We start from the raw sequence: 15,498 nt of genomic DNA, 5'->3' as shown, positions 1-15,498 counted from the left end.
TGAAATCCTGCATGATTATTGCAACATTGCCCTTTTTACTTGCCTTCTCTATCTCCCATTGTAATTTTTAGTCCACATCCCATTGTATGGAGACCTGTATATAACTTCTGTCAGTTTTTCTTTATCCTTACAGTTTTCTTAACTCTACCCACAAAGATTCTATATCTTCTGAACCTCTTCCTAAGGATTCGATTTCATTTTTTGCCAAAAGAGCCACACCTCATCTGTCTACCTGCCAGTCCTTACAATACAATGTGTATCCTTGGATGTTAAGCTTCCAACTATGATCTTCGTTCAGCACAACTCTGAGATGCCTCTGATTTCTGAAAACAATTGCAGCACATTATAAATGATTTAATAGTCGGCCGGTGGTGTAGTGACATCCAAATCGGACTTCGAGGCGAGCAGTACCGTGTTTGAATCCAGCCCGCTCTTTGCACACTTTCTGTCCTTGCTGGGTTAAGTGTTCAGCTAGCAACTCAGCCTTATTTTTTAAAAAAAACAGAAAAAGAAAATGCTAAAGAAGCAGCAAGGTTATCGCCTGATGTGCTACAAGGTGAGGAAATGAACACCAACAATAAATGAATTAAATTAAAACAAAACATTAAAATTAAGCATTATTTGCTGGATTAAAATCATCTGGAATTGGTGAAGATGACTTTTTTTAAAAAAAGCCAAAAATTAATTTGAAAGGACATTAGGCTCTGAAGATTGCTACATAAGGGGCACTTACTTATTTTTCATCATTTTTATTTTTTACTTGTTTCCTGGGATTAGGTGTGGATGAGAGGCTTGGTTGTCATATCAAAGTCAATTAATCATACATGCCCCTTAAGTAGCAATCTTTAGCCATGATCTTATTGAATGGCAGAAAGCAGCAGAATATATGGTGACACTTGTGGCCTGCCTCCAGCACACCCTTGGTTGTTAAACACAAATGATACATTTCACTGTATGTTTCAATGAACATGTAATAAATAAATAAATGAATCTGAGGCCTTAGGTCTTCATTAGCAAACTCCTGCTTCTATTTCTTATATTCATATGTTGCCTGCAGGACCACAAAGCTAGTGCTGCAAGGGGGAATTAGGCTTTATGATCCCAAAGGTCTAAATCACCTCTTTCTGTGTCATCAATTTTCTCCGCTTTAAATAGATTAATGTAAATAAATTTAATATTTTATCATTTGGGAAGCACACCAATTCAAATAGTGGAATTTAGCTGTGTAACTTAGTGGCTGTCAAGATGGGAGTTAGCTTTGCTTTGTCTCTTTTTAAACAGGATTTATGAACAGGAGATGATAAAGAAACAGGAGAAGAAGATAAATGAAATGACTGCAGCCCATATTCGAGAAACACAGTGCATGCTAGCAGACTTCAACAAGGCTCAGGAATTCCTGAAAGATAAAATTTCTACTCTGGAAATCTTGTATGTTGTGTAACACTTTAAAGTAATGACTGTGGGGACTGATAGCGAGACAATAATCTAGCATTTTAACCCCATTAAAATTTCTCTCCACCTTCTCTCATTTACATTATAGAAACATAGAAAACCTACAGCATAATACAGGCCCTTCAGCCCACGAAGCTGTGCCACACATGTCCTTACCTTAGAAATTACCTAGGGTTACCCATAGCCTCTATTTTTCTGAGCTCCATGTACCTGTCCAGAAGTAAAAGACCCTATCGTATCCGCCTCCACCACCATCACCAACAGCCCATTCCATGCACTCACCACTCTCTGTGTTTAAAAAAAAAACTTACTGCTGACATCTCCTCTGTACCTAAAATTTGTCATAAAATTTTAAACTCGTACCCTGTATTCTGCGTCCTGGTGTGAATTATGGTTCTCTGCTGCTCTGTTGCTCTTGTGCTGGCAAACTGACATAAATCTCTGCCCTCCACTTATAATAACCCAGCAAAAATCATCCCGTGGTTTGGTATGGCAACACCATTGTCTGGAATTAGGTGGGCTCGTCACACCCTGCTGCTGCTGTCAGCTGAGTTGCAGAGTTACAGCAGCAGCTTTGCTGGAGTGGAAACACTCGGTGGCCATTCCTGTGAGATGGCATTAGCTATTCAATGTGTCCTCAAGCCACCTCACCCCAGCCTAGAGGTTTCAAGATAATGCAATCTTTAAGTCTGAGTTTATTGCCATAGAGAAATCCATGTGCTAGTGTGGGGTTTTCATGAAATCAAAGACAGAGAGATCTGGCAACTTCTGTCACATCCAGTGGGAGAATTTATAGGACTGGGCAGTCTGTCAACATATGGTGTAGATGCTGCCAGTCTGTATCGATGATCTATATTGTAAGATCTAGTGCTGAGCCCCACATCTCAGCACCAATGGTCATGTTGTTTGCACTGACCCACTCAGCAATGGAATCTGAAAAGATTGATATTGCTTCTTTAAGTAATTGACACAATTATATTTTTTTGCACTAGTCCTACACTAACTCCCATTAACCCACCCCCAGATTCTACCCACCAGTCACCTCTACACTGGGAGTGTTTCACAGTGTCCAATTAACCTATCAACCTGCACATTTTTGGGATGTCGGAGTAAACCAAAGTGCTTAAGGGAAATCCACAGCACATTCTGCAATCTACACACAGCTGACACTGAACCCCACAATGGAGTGCGGTCACTGAAGCTGTGCTGCTCCAATTCCATATGAAGTACCTCTCATTCCTGTCTATCTTATTTTATGCCAGTTTGATTCCAATCAGAAATGAATGGCAAAGTTGTTACAAAGTAAAGTCTGCAATTCATTTAACATTTACATTCCCCAGTGCCCTAAGGTAACTAGCACCAGATTCAGACAGGTAAACTTGCTGACCAGGTCCAAGCTGAGTCGAGCAGTGAAGCTTGGAGTTGTGACCATTTCTTAGATGAACTTGTTGGGTAATATGGACTGGCCATGTTGAGCCTCATCCATGAAACTCTTCTGGAAACCGTCATCAGGTGGAAAACCCCTACTGCAGCATTGTCAATTATCAAAGATATCAAGACTTATCAGTGTTTTTTTAATGTTCCCGACACACAGAAACTGTTAAAACAAGCAAAAATTCTAGTCTTTAAAACCTCTCTAAATTAACTTGAAGTAGATGCATTAGGGACATTTAAGAGACTCTTGGATAGGCACATGCAAGGAAAAAATGGAACAATAGATGGAAGGGAAATGATAGATTAATCTTGGAGTAGATTAAAGGGTTGGCACAATATCTGTGCTATACAGTTCTATGTTATATGTTTTAAATCACACAAAATTGATGTTACACTTATATTTTTCTTCATTCAAATGAACTAGATACTATTCAAGTGTTTTTCAATTTAGTCTTTGAGGGCAGAATTCCCTCACTGGCTTGCATAACATGGTCAGCAGGACAGAACTTCCACGTGTGCAGAGCACCCTTATCGCCATTCCCCTGAATAATAAGTTTACCATCCTAGATACTGTTGGCGGGAACGACCGACCAGGTGTGAGCCACGGTGGCAGGGCCTCCGGCACTGAGTCTGACCCTGTGGTGCAGAAGGGTGGGACGGAGAAGAGGACAGCTGTCGTCATTGGAGACTCTATAGTCAGGGGAGCAGACAGGAGATTTTGTGGACGTGAGAAGGACACCCGCATGGTTTGTTGCCTCCCGGGTGCCAGGGTCCGGGATGTCTCTGACCGGGTGCACGACATCCTGGTACGAGAGGGAAAGCAACCAGAAGTCGTGGTACATGTTGGGACCAATGACATAGACAGGAAGAGGGATGAGGTCCTGAAGTGTGAGTTTCGGGAATTAGGCAGAAGGCTGAAGAACAGGACCTCAAGGGTGACGTTCTCAGGATTGCTGCCAGTGCTACGTGACAGAGATGGTAAGAATTGGAGGAGATGGCAGTTGAATGTGTGGCTGAGGAGTTGGTGCAGGGAGCAGGGTTTTAGATTTTTAGATCATTGGGATCTCTTCTAGGGAAGGTGGGACCTGTACAGATTGGATGGGTTGCACCTGAACTCGAGAGGGAGCAATATCCTTGCAGGTAGGTTTGCTAGCATGGTTCGGGAGGGTTTAAACTAATTTGCGAGGGGAATGGGACCCAGAGCGATAGAGCAGTGAAAGAAGTGCATGGAGTAAAGCCAGATCTAACATACAGAGAGGCTTTGAGGAAAGAGAAGCAGAATAAACAGTGTAAAGACAGTAAGGTAGAAGGGCTGAAATGTGTGTACCTCAATGCAAGAAGCATCAGGAACAAAGGTGATGAACTGAGAGCTTGGATACATACATGGAATTATGATGTAGTGGCCATTACAGAGACTTGGCTGGCACCAGGGCAGGAATGGATTCTCAATATTCCTGGATTTCAGTGCTTTAAAAGGGATAGAGAGGGAGGTAAAAGGGGAGGAGGGGTGGCATTACTGGTCAGGGATACTATTACAGCTACAGAAAGGGTGGGTATTGTAGCAGGATCCTCTTTAGAGTCAATATGGGTGGAAGTCAGGAACAGGAAGGGAGCAGTTACTCTACTGGGGGTATTCTATAGGCCCCCTGGTAGCAGCAGAGATACAGAGGAGCAGATTGGGAGGCAGATTTTGGAAAGGTGCAAAAATAACAGGGTTGTTATCATGGGTGACTTTAACTTCCCTAATATTGATTGGCACCTGATTAGTTCCAAGGGTTTAGATGGGGCAGAATTTGTTAAGTGTGTCCAGGATGGATTCCTGTCACAGTATGTGGACAGGCCGACCAGGGGGAATGCCATACTAGATCTAGTACTAGGTAATGAACCGGGTCAAGTCACAGATCTCTCAGTGGGTGAGCATCTGGGGGACAGTGACCACTGCTCCCTGGCCTTTATAATTATCATGGAAAAGGATAGAATCAAAGAGGACAGGAAAATTTTTAATTGGGGAAAGGCAAATTATGAGGCTATAAGGCTAGAACTTGCAGGTGTGAATTGGGATGATGTTTTTGCAGGGAAATGTACTATGGACATGTGGTTGATCTTTAGAGATCTCTTGTGGGATGTTAGGGATAAATTTGTCCCGGTGAGGAAGATAAAGAATGGTAGGGTGAAGGAACCATGGGTGACAAGTGAGGTGGAAAATCTAGTCAGGAGGAAGAAGGCAGCATACATGAGGTTTAGGAAGCAAGGATCAGATGGGTCTATTGAGGAATATAGGGAAGCAAGAAAGGAGCTTAAGAAGGGGCTGAGAAGAGCAAGAAGGGGGCATGAGAAGGCCTTGGCGAGTAGGGTAAAGGAAAACCCCAAGGCATTCTTCAATTATGTGAAGAAAAAAAGGATGACAGGAGTGAAGGTAGGACCGATTAGAGATAAAGGTGGGAAGATGTGTCTGGAGGCTGTGGAGGTGAGCGAGGTCCTCAATGAATACTTCTCTTTGGTATTCACCAATGAGAGGGAACTTGATAATGGTGAGGACAATATGAGTGAGGTTGATGTTCTGGAGCATGCTGATATTAAGGGAGAGGAGGTGTTGGAGTTGTTAAAATACATTAGGACAGATAAGTCCCTGGGGCCTGATGGAATATTCCCCCTGCTGCTCCATGAGGCGAGAGAAGAGATTGCTGAGCCTCTGGCTAGGATCTTTATGTCCTCGTTGTCCACGGGAATGGTACCGGAGGATTGGAGGGAGGCGAATGTTGTTCCCTTGTTCAAAAAAGGTAGTAGGGATAGTCCGGGTAATTATAGACAAGTGAGCCTTATGTCTGTGGTGGGAAAGCTGTTGGAAAAGATTCTTAGAGATAGGTTCTATAGGCAAGAGAATCATGGTCTGATCAGGGACAATCAGCATGGCTTTGTGAAGGACAGATCGTGTCTAACAAGCCTGATAGAGTTCATTGAGGAGGTGACCAGGCATATAGATGAGGGTAGTGCAGTGGATGTGATCTGTATGGATTTTAGTAAGGCATTTGACAAGGTTCCACACGGTAGGCTTATTCAGAAAGTTAGAAGGCGTGGGATCCAGGGAAGTTTGGCCAGGTGGATTCAGAATTGGCTTGCCTGCAGAAAGCAGAGGGTGGTGGTGGAGGGAGTACATTCAGATTGGAGGATTGTGACTAGTGGTGTCCCACAAGGATCTGTTCTGGGACCTCTACTTCTCATGATTTTTATTAACGACCTGGATGTGGGGATAGAAGGGTGGGTTGGCAAGTTTGCAGATGACACAAAGGTTGGTGGTGTTGTAGATAGTGTAGAGGATTGTCAAAGATCGCAGAGAGACATTGATAGGATGCAGAAGTGGGCTGAGAAGTGGCAGATGGAGTTCAACCCGGAGAAGTGTGAGGTGGTACACTTTGGAAGGACAAACTCCAAGGCAGAGTACAAAGTAAATAGCAGGATACTTGGTAGTGTGGAGGAGCAGAGGGATCTGGGGGTACATGTCCACAGATCCCTGAAAGTTGCCTCACAGGTGGATAGGGTAGTTAAGAAAGTTTATGGGGTGTTAGCTTTCATAAGTTGAGGGATAGAGTTTAAGAGTCGCGATGTAATGATGCAGCTCTATAAAACTCTGGTTAGGCCACACTTGGAGTATTGTGTCCAGTTCTGGTCACCTCACTATAGGAAGGATGTGGAAGCATTGGAAAGGGTACAGAGGAGATTTACCAGGATGCTGCCTGGTTTAGAAAGTATGCATTATGATCAGAGATTAAGGGAGCTAGGGCTTTACTCTTTGGAGAGAAGGAGGATGAGAGGAGACATGATAGAGGTGTACAAGATAATAAGAGGAATAAATAGAGTGGATAGCCAGCGCCTCTTCCCCAGGGCACCACTGCTCAATACAAGAGGACATGGCTTTAAGGTAAGGGGTGGGAAGTTCAAGGGGGATATTAGAGGAAGGTTTTTTACTCAGAGAGTGGTTGGTGCGTGGAATGCATTGCCTGAGTCAGTGGTGGAGGCAGATACACTAGTGAAGTTTAAGAGACTACTAGACAGGTATATGGAGGAATCTAAGGTGGGGGCTTATATGGGAGGCAGGGTTTGAGGGTCGGCACAACATTGTGGGCCGAAGGGCCTGTACTGTGCTGTACTATTCTATGTTCTATGCATGAATCCTGAATTTTCTGGTACTCTTGAGGGTAAAATCCCAGCATACTTGTGCCTTATTTACCCCTCAACATCACATCCCTGCTCCTATACTCTATTCCTCTAGAAATTAATGCCAACATTACATTTGCCTTCTTCACCACGGACTCAACCTGGAGGTTAACCTTAAGGGTATCCTGCACGAGGACTCCCAAGTCTCGTTGCATCTCAGTACTTTGAATTCCCTCCCCATTTAAATAGTAGTCTGCCCGTTTATTTCTTCTGCCAAAGTGCATAACCATACACTTTCCAACATTGTATTTCATTTGCCACTTCTTTGCCCATTCTTCAAATCTATCCAAGTCTCTCTGCAGATTCTGTTTCCTCAGCACTACCGGCCCCTCCACCTATCTTCGTATCATCAGCAAACTTAGCCACAAAGCCATCTATTCCATAATCCAAATTGTTGATGTACAACATAAAAAAAAGTGGCCCCAACATGGACCCCTGTGGAACACTACTGGTAACCGGCAGCCAACCAGAATAGGATCCCTTTATTCCCACTCTCTGTTTCCTGCCAATCAGCCAACGCCCTATCCACATATGTAACTTCCCGTAATTCTAGTGAATACAGACCCAGGGCCATTAAATGCTCTTCATATGACAAGCCATTCAATCCTGGAATCATTTCATGAAACTCATTTGAACCTTCTCCCTTTCTAAGATAAGGGGCCCAAAACTGCTCACAATACTCCAAGTGATGTCTTGTCAGTTATTTATAAAATCTTAACATTACATCTTTGCTTTTATATTATAGTCCTTTTGATATGAATGGTAACATTGTATTTGCTTTCCTCACCATAGATTCAACCTGCACGTTAACCTTTAAGGAAATCTTGCACAAGGACTCCCAAGTCCCTTTGCATCTCAGTTTTTTTGTGTCTTCTCTCCAATTTTGAAAATAGTCAGCCCTTCTATTTCTTCTACCAAAAGTGCATGACTATATACTTCCCAGCACTATATTCTATCTGCCACTTATTTGCCCATTCTCCTAATCTGTCCAAGTCCTTCTCTAACCTCTGTGCTTCCTCAAAACCACCTGTTCCTCCACCTATCTTCATATCATCTGCAAACTTTGCAACAAAGCCGTCAATTCAGGGCATGCCCTTTTCTCACTGTTAACATCAGGTAGGAGGTACAGATGCCTAAAGGCACACACTCAGCAATTCAGGAACAGCTTCTTCCCCTCTGCCATCCGATTCCTAAATGGACATTGAACCCTTGAACACTACCTCACTTCTTATATTTATATCTATAATTTATGTTTTTGCATGATTCTCTTCAATATACATATACATATACTGTAATCGATTTATTTATTACTAATATTTTTTCTTTCTTCTATATTTTGTATTGTACTGCTGGTATTAAGTTAACAAATTTCACGACACATGCTGGTGATAATAAACCTGATTCTAATTCTGAATTCCGTCATCCAAATCATTGACATATGACTAAAAAGAATCTGTCCCAACACAGACCCCTGTGGAACACCACTAGTCACTGGCAGCCAACCAGAAAAGGCTCCCTTTATTCTCACTCTTCGCGTCCTACCAATTTAGCATGCTTTATCCATTCTAGAATCTGTCCTGTAAGATCATGGATTCATAACTTGTTAAGCAGCCTCATGTATGGCACCTTGTCAAAGGCCTTCTTAAAATCCAAGTGCACAACATCAACTGATTCTCGTTTGTCTATCCTGTTTGTTATTTCTTCAAAGAATTCCAATAAATTTGTCAAACAAGATTTTTCCCTGACGAAATCATGCCTCCTTTGGTCTATTTTATCATGTGCCTCAATGTAGCCAGAGACCTCACCTTTAATAATCGACTCCAACACTTTTCCAACCACTGAGGTCAGACTAACTGGCCTACAGTTTTCTGTGGCGTGACATTTTCAATTTCCCAGTCTTCTCGAACCATTCCAGAATCTTGTGATTCTTGAAAGATCATTACTAATGCCTCCACAATCTCTTCAGCCAACTCTTTCAGAATCCTGGACTGTACACCATCTGATCCAGGTGACTTATCTACCTTCAGACCTTTCAGTTTCCCAAGAACCTTCTCTCTAGTTATAATAACTTCATGACCTCTGACACTGGAACTTCCATCATATTGCTAGTGTCTTCCACATTGTATACTGATGCAAAATACTTATTCAGTTCATCTGCCGTTTCCTTGTCCCCCATTTCTACCTGTCCAGCATCGTTTTCCAGCGGTCTGATATGCACTCTCGCCTCTCTTTTACATTTTATGTATCTGAAGAAACTTAGTATCCTCGTTAATATTATTGGCTTGTTTACTTTTGTATTCGATCTTTACCTTTATTACTTCTTAAGTTGCATTTTCTTGTGTTTTAGAAGCTTCCTAATCCTCTAACTTAGCACTAATTTTTGCTCTATTATATGTTTTCTCTTGCTTTTATGTTGGCTTTGACTTCTCTTGTTAGCCATGGTTGTATCAACTTGCCTTTAGAATACTTCTTCCTTTTTGGGATGTGTATATCCTGTGCCTTCTGAATTGCTTTGAGAAATTTCAGCCATTGCTGCTCTGCTGTCATCCCTGCCAGTGTAATTTTCCAAACAATTCTGGCAAACTTATCTCTCATTCCTCTGTAATTCTCTCTACTTCACTATAATACTGATACACCTGACTTTAGCTTCTGCTTCTCAAATTTCAGGGTGAATTTGATCATGCTATGATCACTTGTCCCTAGGGGTTCTTTTACTTTGAGCTCTCTAATCAATTCTGGTTCATTGCACAACACCCAATCCAGAATAGTTGATCCCCTAGTGGGCTCAACCGCGAGCTGCTCTAAAAAGCCATCCTGTAAGTATTCTATAAATTCCCCCTCTTGGAATCTTGCACTAACATGGTTTTCCCTATCTACCTGCATATTGAAATCTCCAGGGACTATTTAACATTGCCCTTTTGGCATGCATTTTCTATCTCCTGTTGTAATTTGTAAACCACATCCTTACTACTGTTTGGGGGCCTGTATACTACTCCCATGAGGGTCTTTTGACACACGCAGTTCTTTAGTTCTGTTCACAATAATTCAATACCTTCTGACCCTATGTCAGCTCTTACTGAAGATTTGATCTCACTTTTTTACCATCAGAGCAATGCCACCCTCTGCCTTCCTGCCTGTCCTTTTGATACAATGTGTATCCTTGGACATTAAGCTCCCAGTTATAATCTTCTTTAAGCCATGATTTGGTGATACCCACAACATCATACATACCAATCAGCAACTGTACTACAAGTTCATCTACCTTATTCCATATACTGCACGCATTCAAATATAATACCCTCACTACTTTATTCACCCTTCTGATTTTGTCTGCCTTTTACATTGCAACTCATCCTGTTGACTACAATTTTGCCCTATCAACAGCCCAACCCCACTATACATTTGCTACACATTGTTTGTAAACCAACCACTTCATCTTCATCTATCTTATGTACTTCTTGCATTGAAATAAATGCATCTCAGGACACTAGTCACACCATGCTCAACCTTTTGATTCCTAACTTTAAGGTCTTACCAACATCTGCCTCCACAATCTCTTGACTGTCTGTTCTGGCAATCTGGTTCCCATCCCACTGCAACTCCTGTTTAAACCCCACCATGCAGCATTAATAACCCTTCCCAGTAGAATATTAGTCCTCCTCCAGTTCAGGTGCAAACCATCGCTTCTGTACAAGTCTCACCTTCCCTGGAAGAGAGCCTAATGATCCAAGAATCCTATGTCCTCACTCCTACACCAACTCCTTAGCCACATATTAAACTGTATAATCTTCCTAGTTCTGGTTTCACTAGTATGTGGCATGGGTAGCAATCCTAAGATCACAACCCTGGAGGTCCTGCCCTTTAACTTAGCACCTAACTCCCTGAAGTCCCTATGCAGAATCTTGTCACTCTCCTTACCCACGTCATTGGTACCTACATGGACCACAACCTCTGGCTGTTTACTCTCCCACCTAAGGATGTCAATGACTCAATTCAAGATGACCTGGACCCTGGCACCTGAGATATACCATCCGGGAATCTCATTTTTGCCCACAGCACCTCCTGTCTGTTCCTCCAACTAGTGAATCCCCTATAACACAACATGCTTTTTCTCCCCCATTCCCTTCTGAGTCACAGAGACCCAACCACTGTGACTTCTGTCTGTTAGATCAACCCCCCTCCCACCCCCTAACAGTATCCAAAGTTATATACCTGTTGTTGAGGGGGATGGCCACAGGGGTACTCTGCACTGGCTTCTTTACCCCTTTCTCCTTCCAGACTGTCACTCAGTTTCCTGTTTCCTGTGCCTTGGGTGTAACTACCTCTCTATATGCCTTATCTATCACCCCTTCAACCTCTCAAATTATCAGGAGTTCATCCAGTTCCAGCTCCAAGTCCTTAATGTGGTTTGTTAGAAGCTGCAGCTGGTTTCCCTGCCTTCCCACATCCCGCAAGAGGAGCACTCCACTATCCTGGCTGCCATCTCTACTGTTCTAGCTGAGCAGATATAAAGACGGGAAGAAAAGAAGAATAAAAAACTTAACCTTGAGCTTTTCTTTTTGCTTTCTCTGACTGAAACCTCTCTTCACTGAAGCTTCGAAGAGCTAAAGCCTCAAGATCACCACTTTGACTATGTCCACAGGTGACAGCCATTACGCTTGCCCCTGCCTTCCTTTAATTTGCTCTTGCTCATCAATCCCAAACGCAGATTGGTCACTGGTCGAAGTCACTACATCTGCCCAAAAGTACCTTTTCCAGATAGTAGGCAGAAAACAAATTAGTCTGGCTCTACTTGCCAAGTAGTGACACTTCCAGAAAAGTGACTTCTGCTGTTAGGTGAGCAGCTGGCTTGACTGTGAGGTATGCTATCTCTTTATTTATTTTTCTTGCATCCACCCACATCTCACACGTACTTGAAAAGGCTCCTGAAATAGCCAGGCTTATATTTGAGATACAGCCACATGGTCTTTGTGGCCCCTCTGGAACCATGCTGGGCCATGTACATAATCATCTGGACGGCCCTAACATGTTCTTATTTAAGTTTTATTCAACAACAGTGTGCCAAAGTGGAATTAGATTTGAATGTGGTTTTCTGCTGCATCTTTCTGTAAATTAGCAATTGAATTTGCTATCTTATTAAAACTGAGTGAATTTAAATGTAAGCTGTTGATGTTTAGAGTGTTAATCTAACGTGATGCAATTTGATCTTGTTTGTATTATTGTGATGTAGGCTTGTTTTCCTGATTCGTAACAGATGGGAAAGTGATAATAATTGCCTGGTGATTTGCCTACCAAAATCATGAGTTCTCACTCTCTTTCTCATGCTGCAGCACTCTATTTTAATCTGCTCCCCCAGGCAGACAGAAAGAGCCCCGATGCAGCTCACTTTAAATCCTTGGTTGGGGTATTATGACATCATTGGGATGTCATAAGACATAGGAACAGAAATAGGCCGTTCGGCCCTTCGAGTCTGCTCTGCCATTTCATTATAGTTGGAGTTGTTATTTTAATTGCTAATGCAGGAAAGGGAATTGCTACAGGTTTCTGTGGCCAGGCAGAAAGGAAGGCTACTCAAGTGTCCCCTTCAGATTGTGATCCCTCCTTGAGATTCTAATGTCTTCATAAAACTTCCAATCACTTTATTCATGTTAATATACTTGTTGCCATGGTTGCTTCACCCCAAAGGCACACTTTATATTAATTGCCCAATATGCCATTTCTGTTTTCAAGTTACTTTTCACTTTCAGTTAACTTTGAACTGCCAATTGATGAGAGGAGTGACAATTAGACAAGGAGCTCCATCAAGATCAGGGAGGTTTGTTGCCCATCCTGATCTCTGGCTATTTTAGGAATGAAATCTGTATAGGAAAGTGTTCTATAGAGTGTTGTTACTGGAGGGTGGAAAAGATGCTGATACAGTAAAAAGTAGCCATCACAAATACTTCAACCAATTTTTTTAAAAACCTCTGTTTGAAAACAACTATGCCTTTTGATTTAAACCCCTTTTCTTCACTTTGAACTGCCGTATTAATTTTGAATCCTCTCTGCTTGGGTACTTACAAGAAGACAATATTAACATATGTTTGCAGTTTTTGAGATATTCCCTTTCTGCTGTTCAGAATAATAGGGAAAAATTAGCTGTTACTAAAATAGAGAATTTCACAAGAACTTATTTTGAAATAGCTGTGAATTATCATTCATAATATTTTTGCTTTAAGGGACCTAGGTTCTGGGTCTCTAAAGGGTTCAGTAACACTCACTGATGTACATTTGCACTTAGGTGTTGCTCTTGTCAGTTCTCATGTTTAGAAATAATCTTGTTTCAAAAAACCAAAATCATCAGATGAGATTGCGAAGCTGAAAGAATAGAATGCAAAACTAAATATATGTTAGAAATAAGATGAGAGAAGTGAAAAGGGTGAAATGCATATTTATAAACAAGAACATTGAAATACAGGTTGTGAGATGTTTGTTGCTTGCTTCAATTTGCTAAGAATTTTTAAACTACTAAGACCTTTTGGTGTCATTATGCATGTAAAGACTTTATTTCTTTTGATCCATAAGCCACCATAAAAAATCTTGCATAAAAATTTGTTTTGAAAGATTCAAAGCAAATGTGTGCTGTGTTCAATGTTTTTATTAATTTATTATTGATGAATTTGATGAATTCTGCTTTTCCTGCTCGTGCAAGGCATAAAATTTGGATCTAGCGAATTCCATACCACCTGAGTGCTCAACCCAAGTTGATAATATATTGTTTTATTCCAGATTGGAAGAGGCTGACGAAAAATACAACAACAGAGAATCAAGAGCAGAAGATTTACAGCTGATCAGTGAGTTAAAGGAAATGATTACAGAACGGGATCAGCTGATGAAAAAACTAGTGGTATGTAATCATTAGCTTTAAATAGAAGATATCACTTTTACCCAAAGATGGCAAACAACTCAATACAATTCATAGGTTGTGGACAGATTCCCTTTGGAACAAAATTGTGACTGTAATTACCAGTTGTGCAGAAAGAATTGTGCCAAATTCTTTACCCCTACTTTGGCAGCATGAAGTGAAATTTCAGAGTTTAAATTAGTTAGCCAATTGGTGCCTTGAAATTGAATTTTTCCAATAAAATACGAGGAAAACTAAAATGATTTTCGTTGACCCTTGCCTTAATCTCTGCTACTTGGCCATTAATTCTATCTAATTCTTTGACTGTAATTAAGATGAACTCCATCTGCCCTCAAGAGCCAATCAATCACAAAGATCTACTTATTAATACCTAATTTAAGTTCCAGCATGAATATTTCTCTCCGTATCTCAAATAAGCAATTATCCTGGTGTGGACACAAAATGGCTAGTAGAGCTGAGGTAAAAAATATGGACCTTGACAAAAAGGCAGCATTCCACAACACTCACTCAGCAGCCTCATTAAAACTATAGTCAGGGCAATTGGGGAAAATTCTATTGTTATTGTTGGCATTGGTGAAAGTCAATCATCTCAGCTCGTTTTAGCCATTCTTCAGCTGCTTCATCATTAAAAGAAGCAAGAGAAGATGTAAATAGCAGTCTGAACCTCTTTTCCACTGGTGCATGCATGATGATGGCATGCTTAGTTGCAGCAGCCTCTGTGGGTCCAAACTAAGGTGTAATTGTTCATCCTTTACGTCTTTTATGAGTGCAAGACACTGCTGGATATTAAAAACATTAAGTACTGCAGGTCTAGTCCACTAGCGAGTTGTTCAATAGCAGAGGAGCTGGACTTGTTGCGGTCTATGTTACCTGCCTGCAACAGGAATGCACAGAGGGACAGTGCAGAGGCAGTCCATGGTCCAACAAGTGGTGCAAGTGATTGCCTTGGACACTTTTCTTGTGATCATAAGACCATGTTGGGCATTGGTAATGTAGAATACTGCAAGTCCAGTTCACTAGTTCATTAGCGAAGCCAATGATGGGGGAGCTACATGGCCTTGGTTGTTGCCCACACCACGATTGAGGATTTAAAAAAGCAGCTTTACAACAGTTTTTGGATTTTGAATTGCACCCAATCAGTGAATGGGAGCTCAAGAAGAAGAGGCCATTTCACACAGGTTCCCAATTTAAGATTAAAAAAGCAGTTTTTAGAGTTTGAATTGTGTCCAATCAGTGAATGAGATTTATTAGCAAGGACGAATAAAGATAAGGCAGGAGTAAGCAGAGCGGACATTGTGTGAGTCGGCCGGTGTTAGAGTGGGGAGGCTTTGGGTCATCAGGAGAGATAATTATCTGATAAGTTTCTTCTTTATTCTTCATTCCTCATCTGTTAGGGTACAGTTAGTGCAGTGAGAATGACTGCAGGGACTGTGTTGTGTTCTTTGTGTGAGATGTGGGAATTCACAGAAGCCTCCAGCCTCCCAGGTGCGCCA

The 15,498-nt window shown here is 41.7% G+C and overlaps 1 protein-coding gene across 8 annotated transcripts in view; it reads left to right on the top strand.

Moving 5' to 3' along the window:
- Positions 1-15,498, top strand: part of fam184ab (family with sequence similarity 184 member Ab) — a 208,649-nt gene that overhangs the window by 180,980 nt on the left and 12,171 nt on the right. For 6 of the 8 annotated variants that reach the window (XM_063033823.1, XM_063033841.1, XM_063033815.1 and 3 more), the window contains 2 exons: positions 1,282-1,428; positions 13,870-13,987. In XM_063033823.1, the coding sequence (XP_062889893.1) occupies positions 1,282-1,428; positions 13,870-13,987 (265 nt within the window). The remainder of the gene's footprint in view (positions 1-1,281; positions 1,429-13,869; positions 13,988-15,498) is intronic. The other 2 variants (XM_063033858.1, XM_063033869.1) reach the window with 1 other exon arrangement.

This window comes from Mobula hypostoma, chromosome 2, assembly GCF_963921235.1.
Source record: "Mobula hypostoma chromosome 2, sMobHyp1.1, whole genome shotgun sequence".
Taxonomy (NCBI): domain Eukaryota; kingdom Metazoa; phylum Chordata; class Chondrichthyes; order Myliobatiformes; family Myliobatidae; genus Mobula; species Mobula hypostoma.
This window is presented reverse-complemented; position numbering and strand designations above follow the sequence as displayed.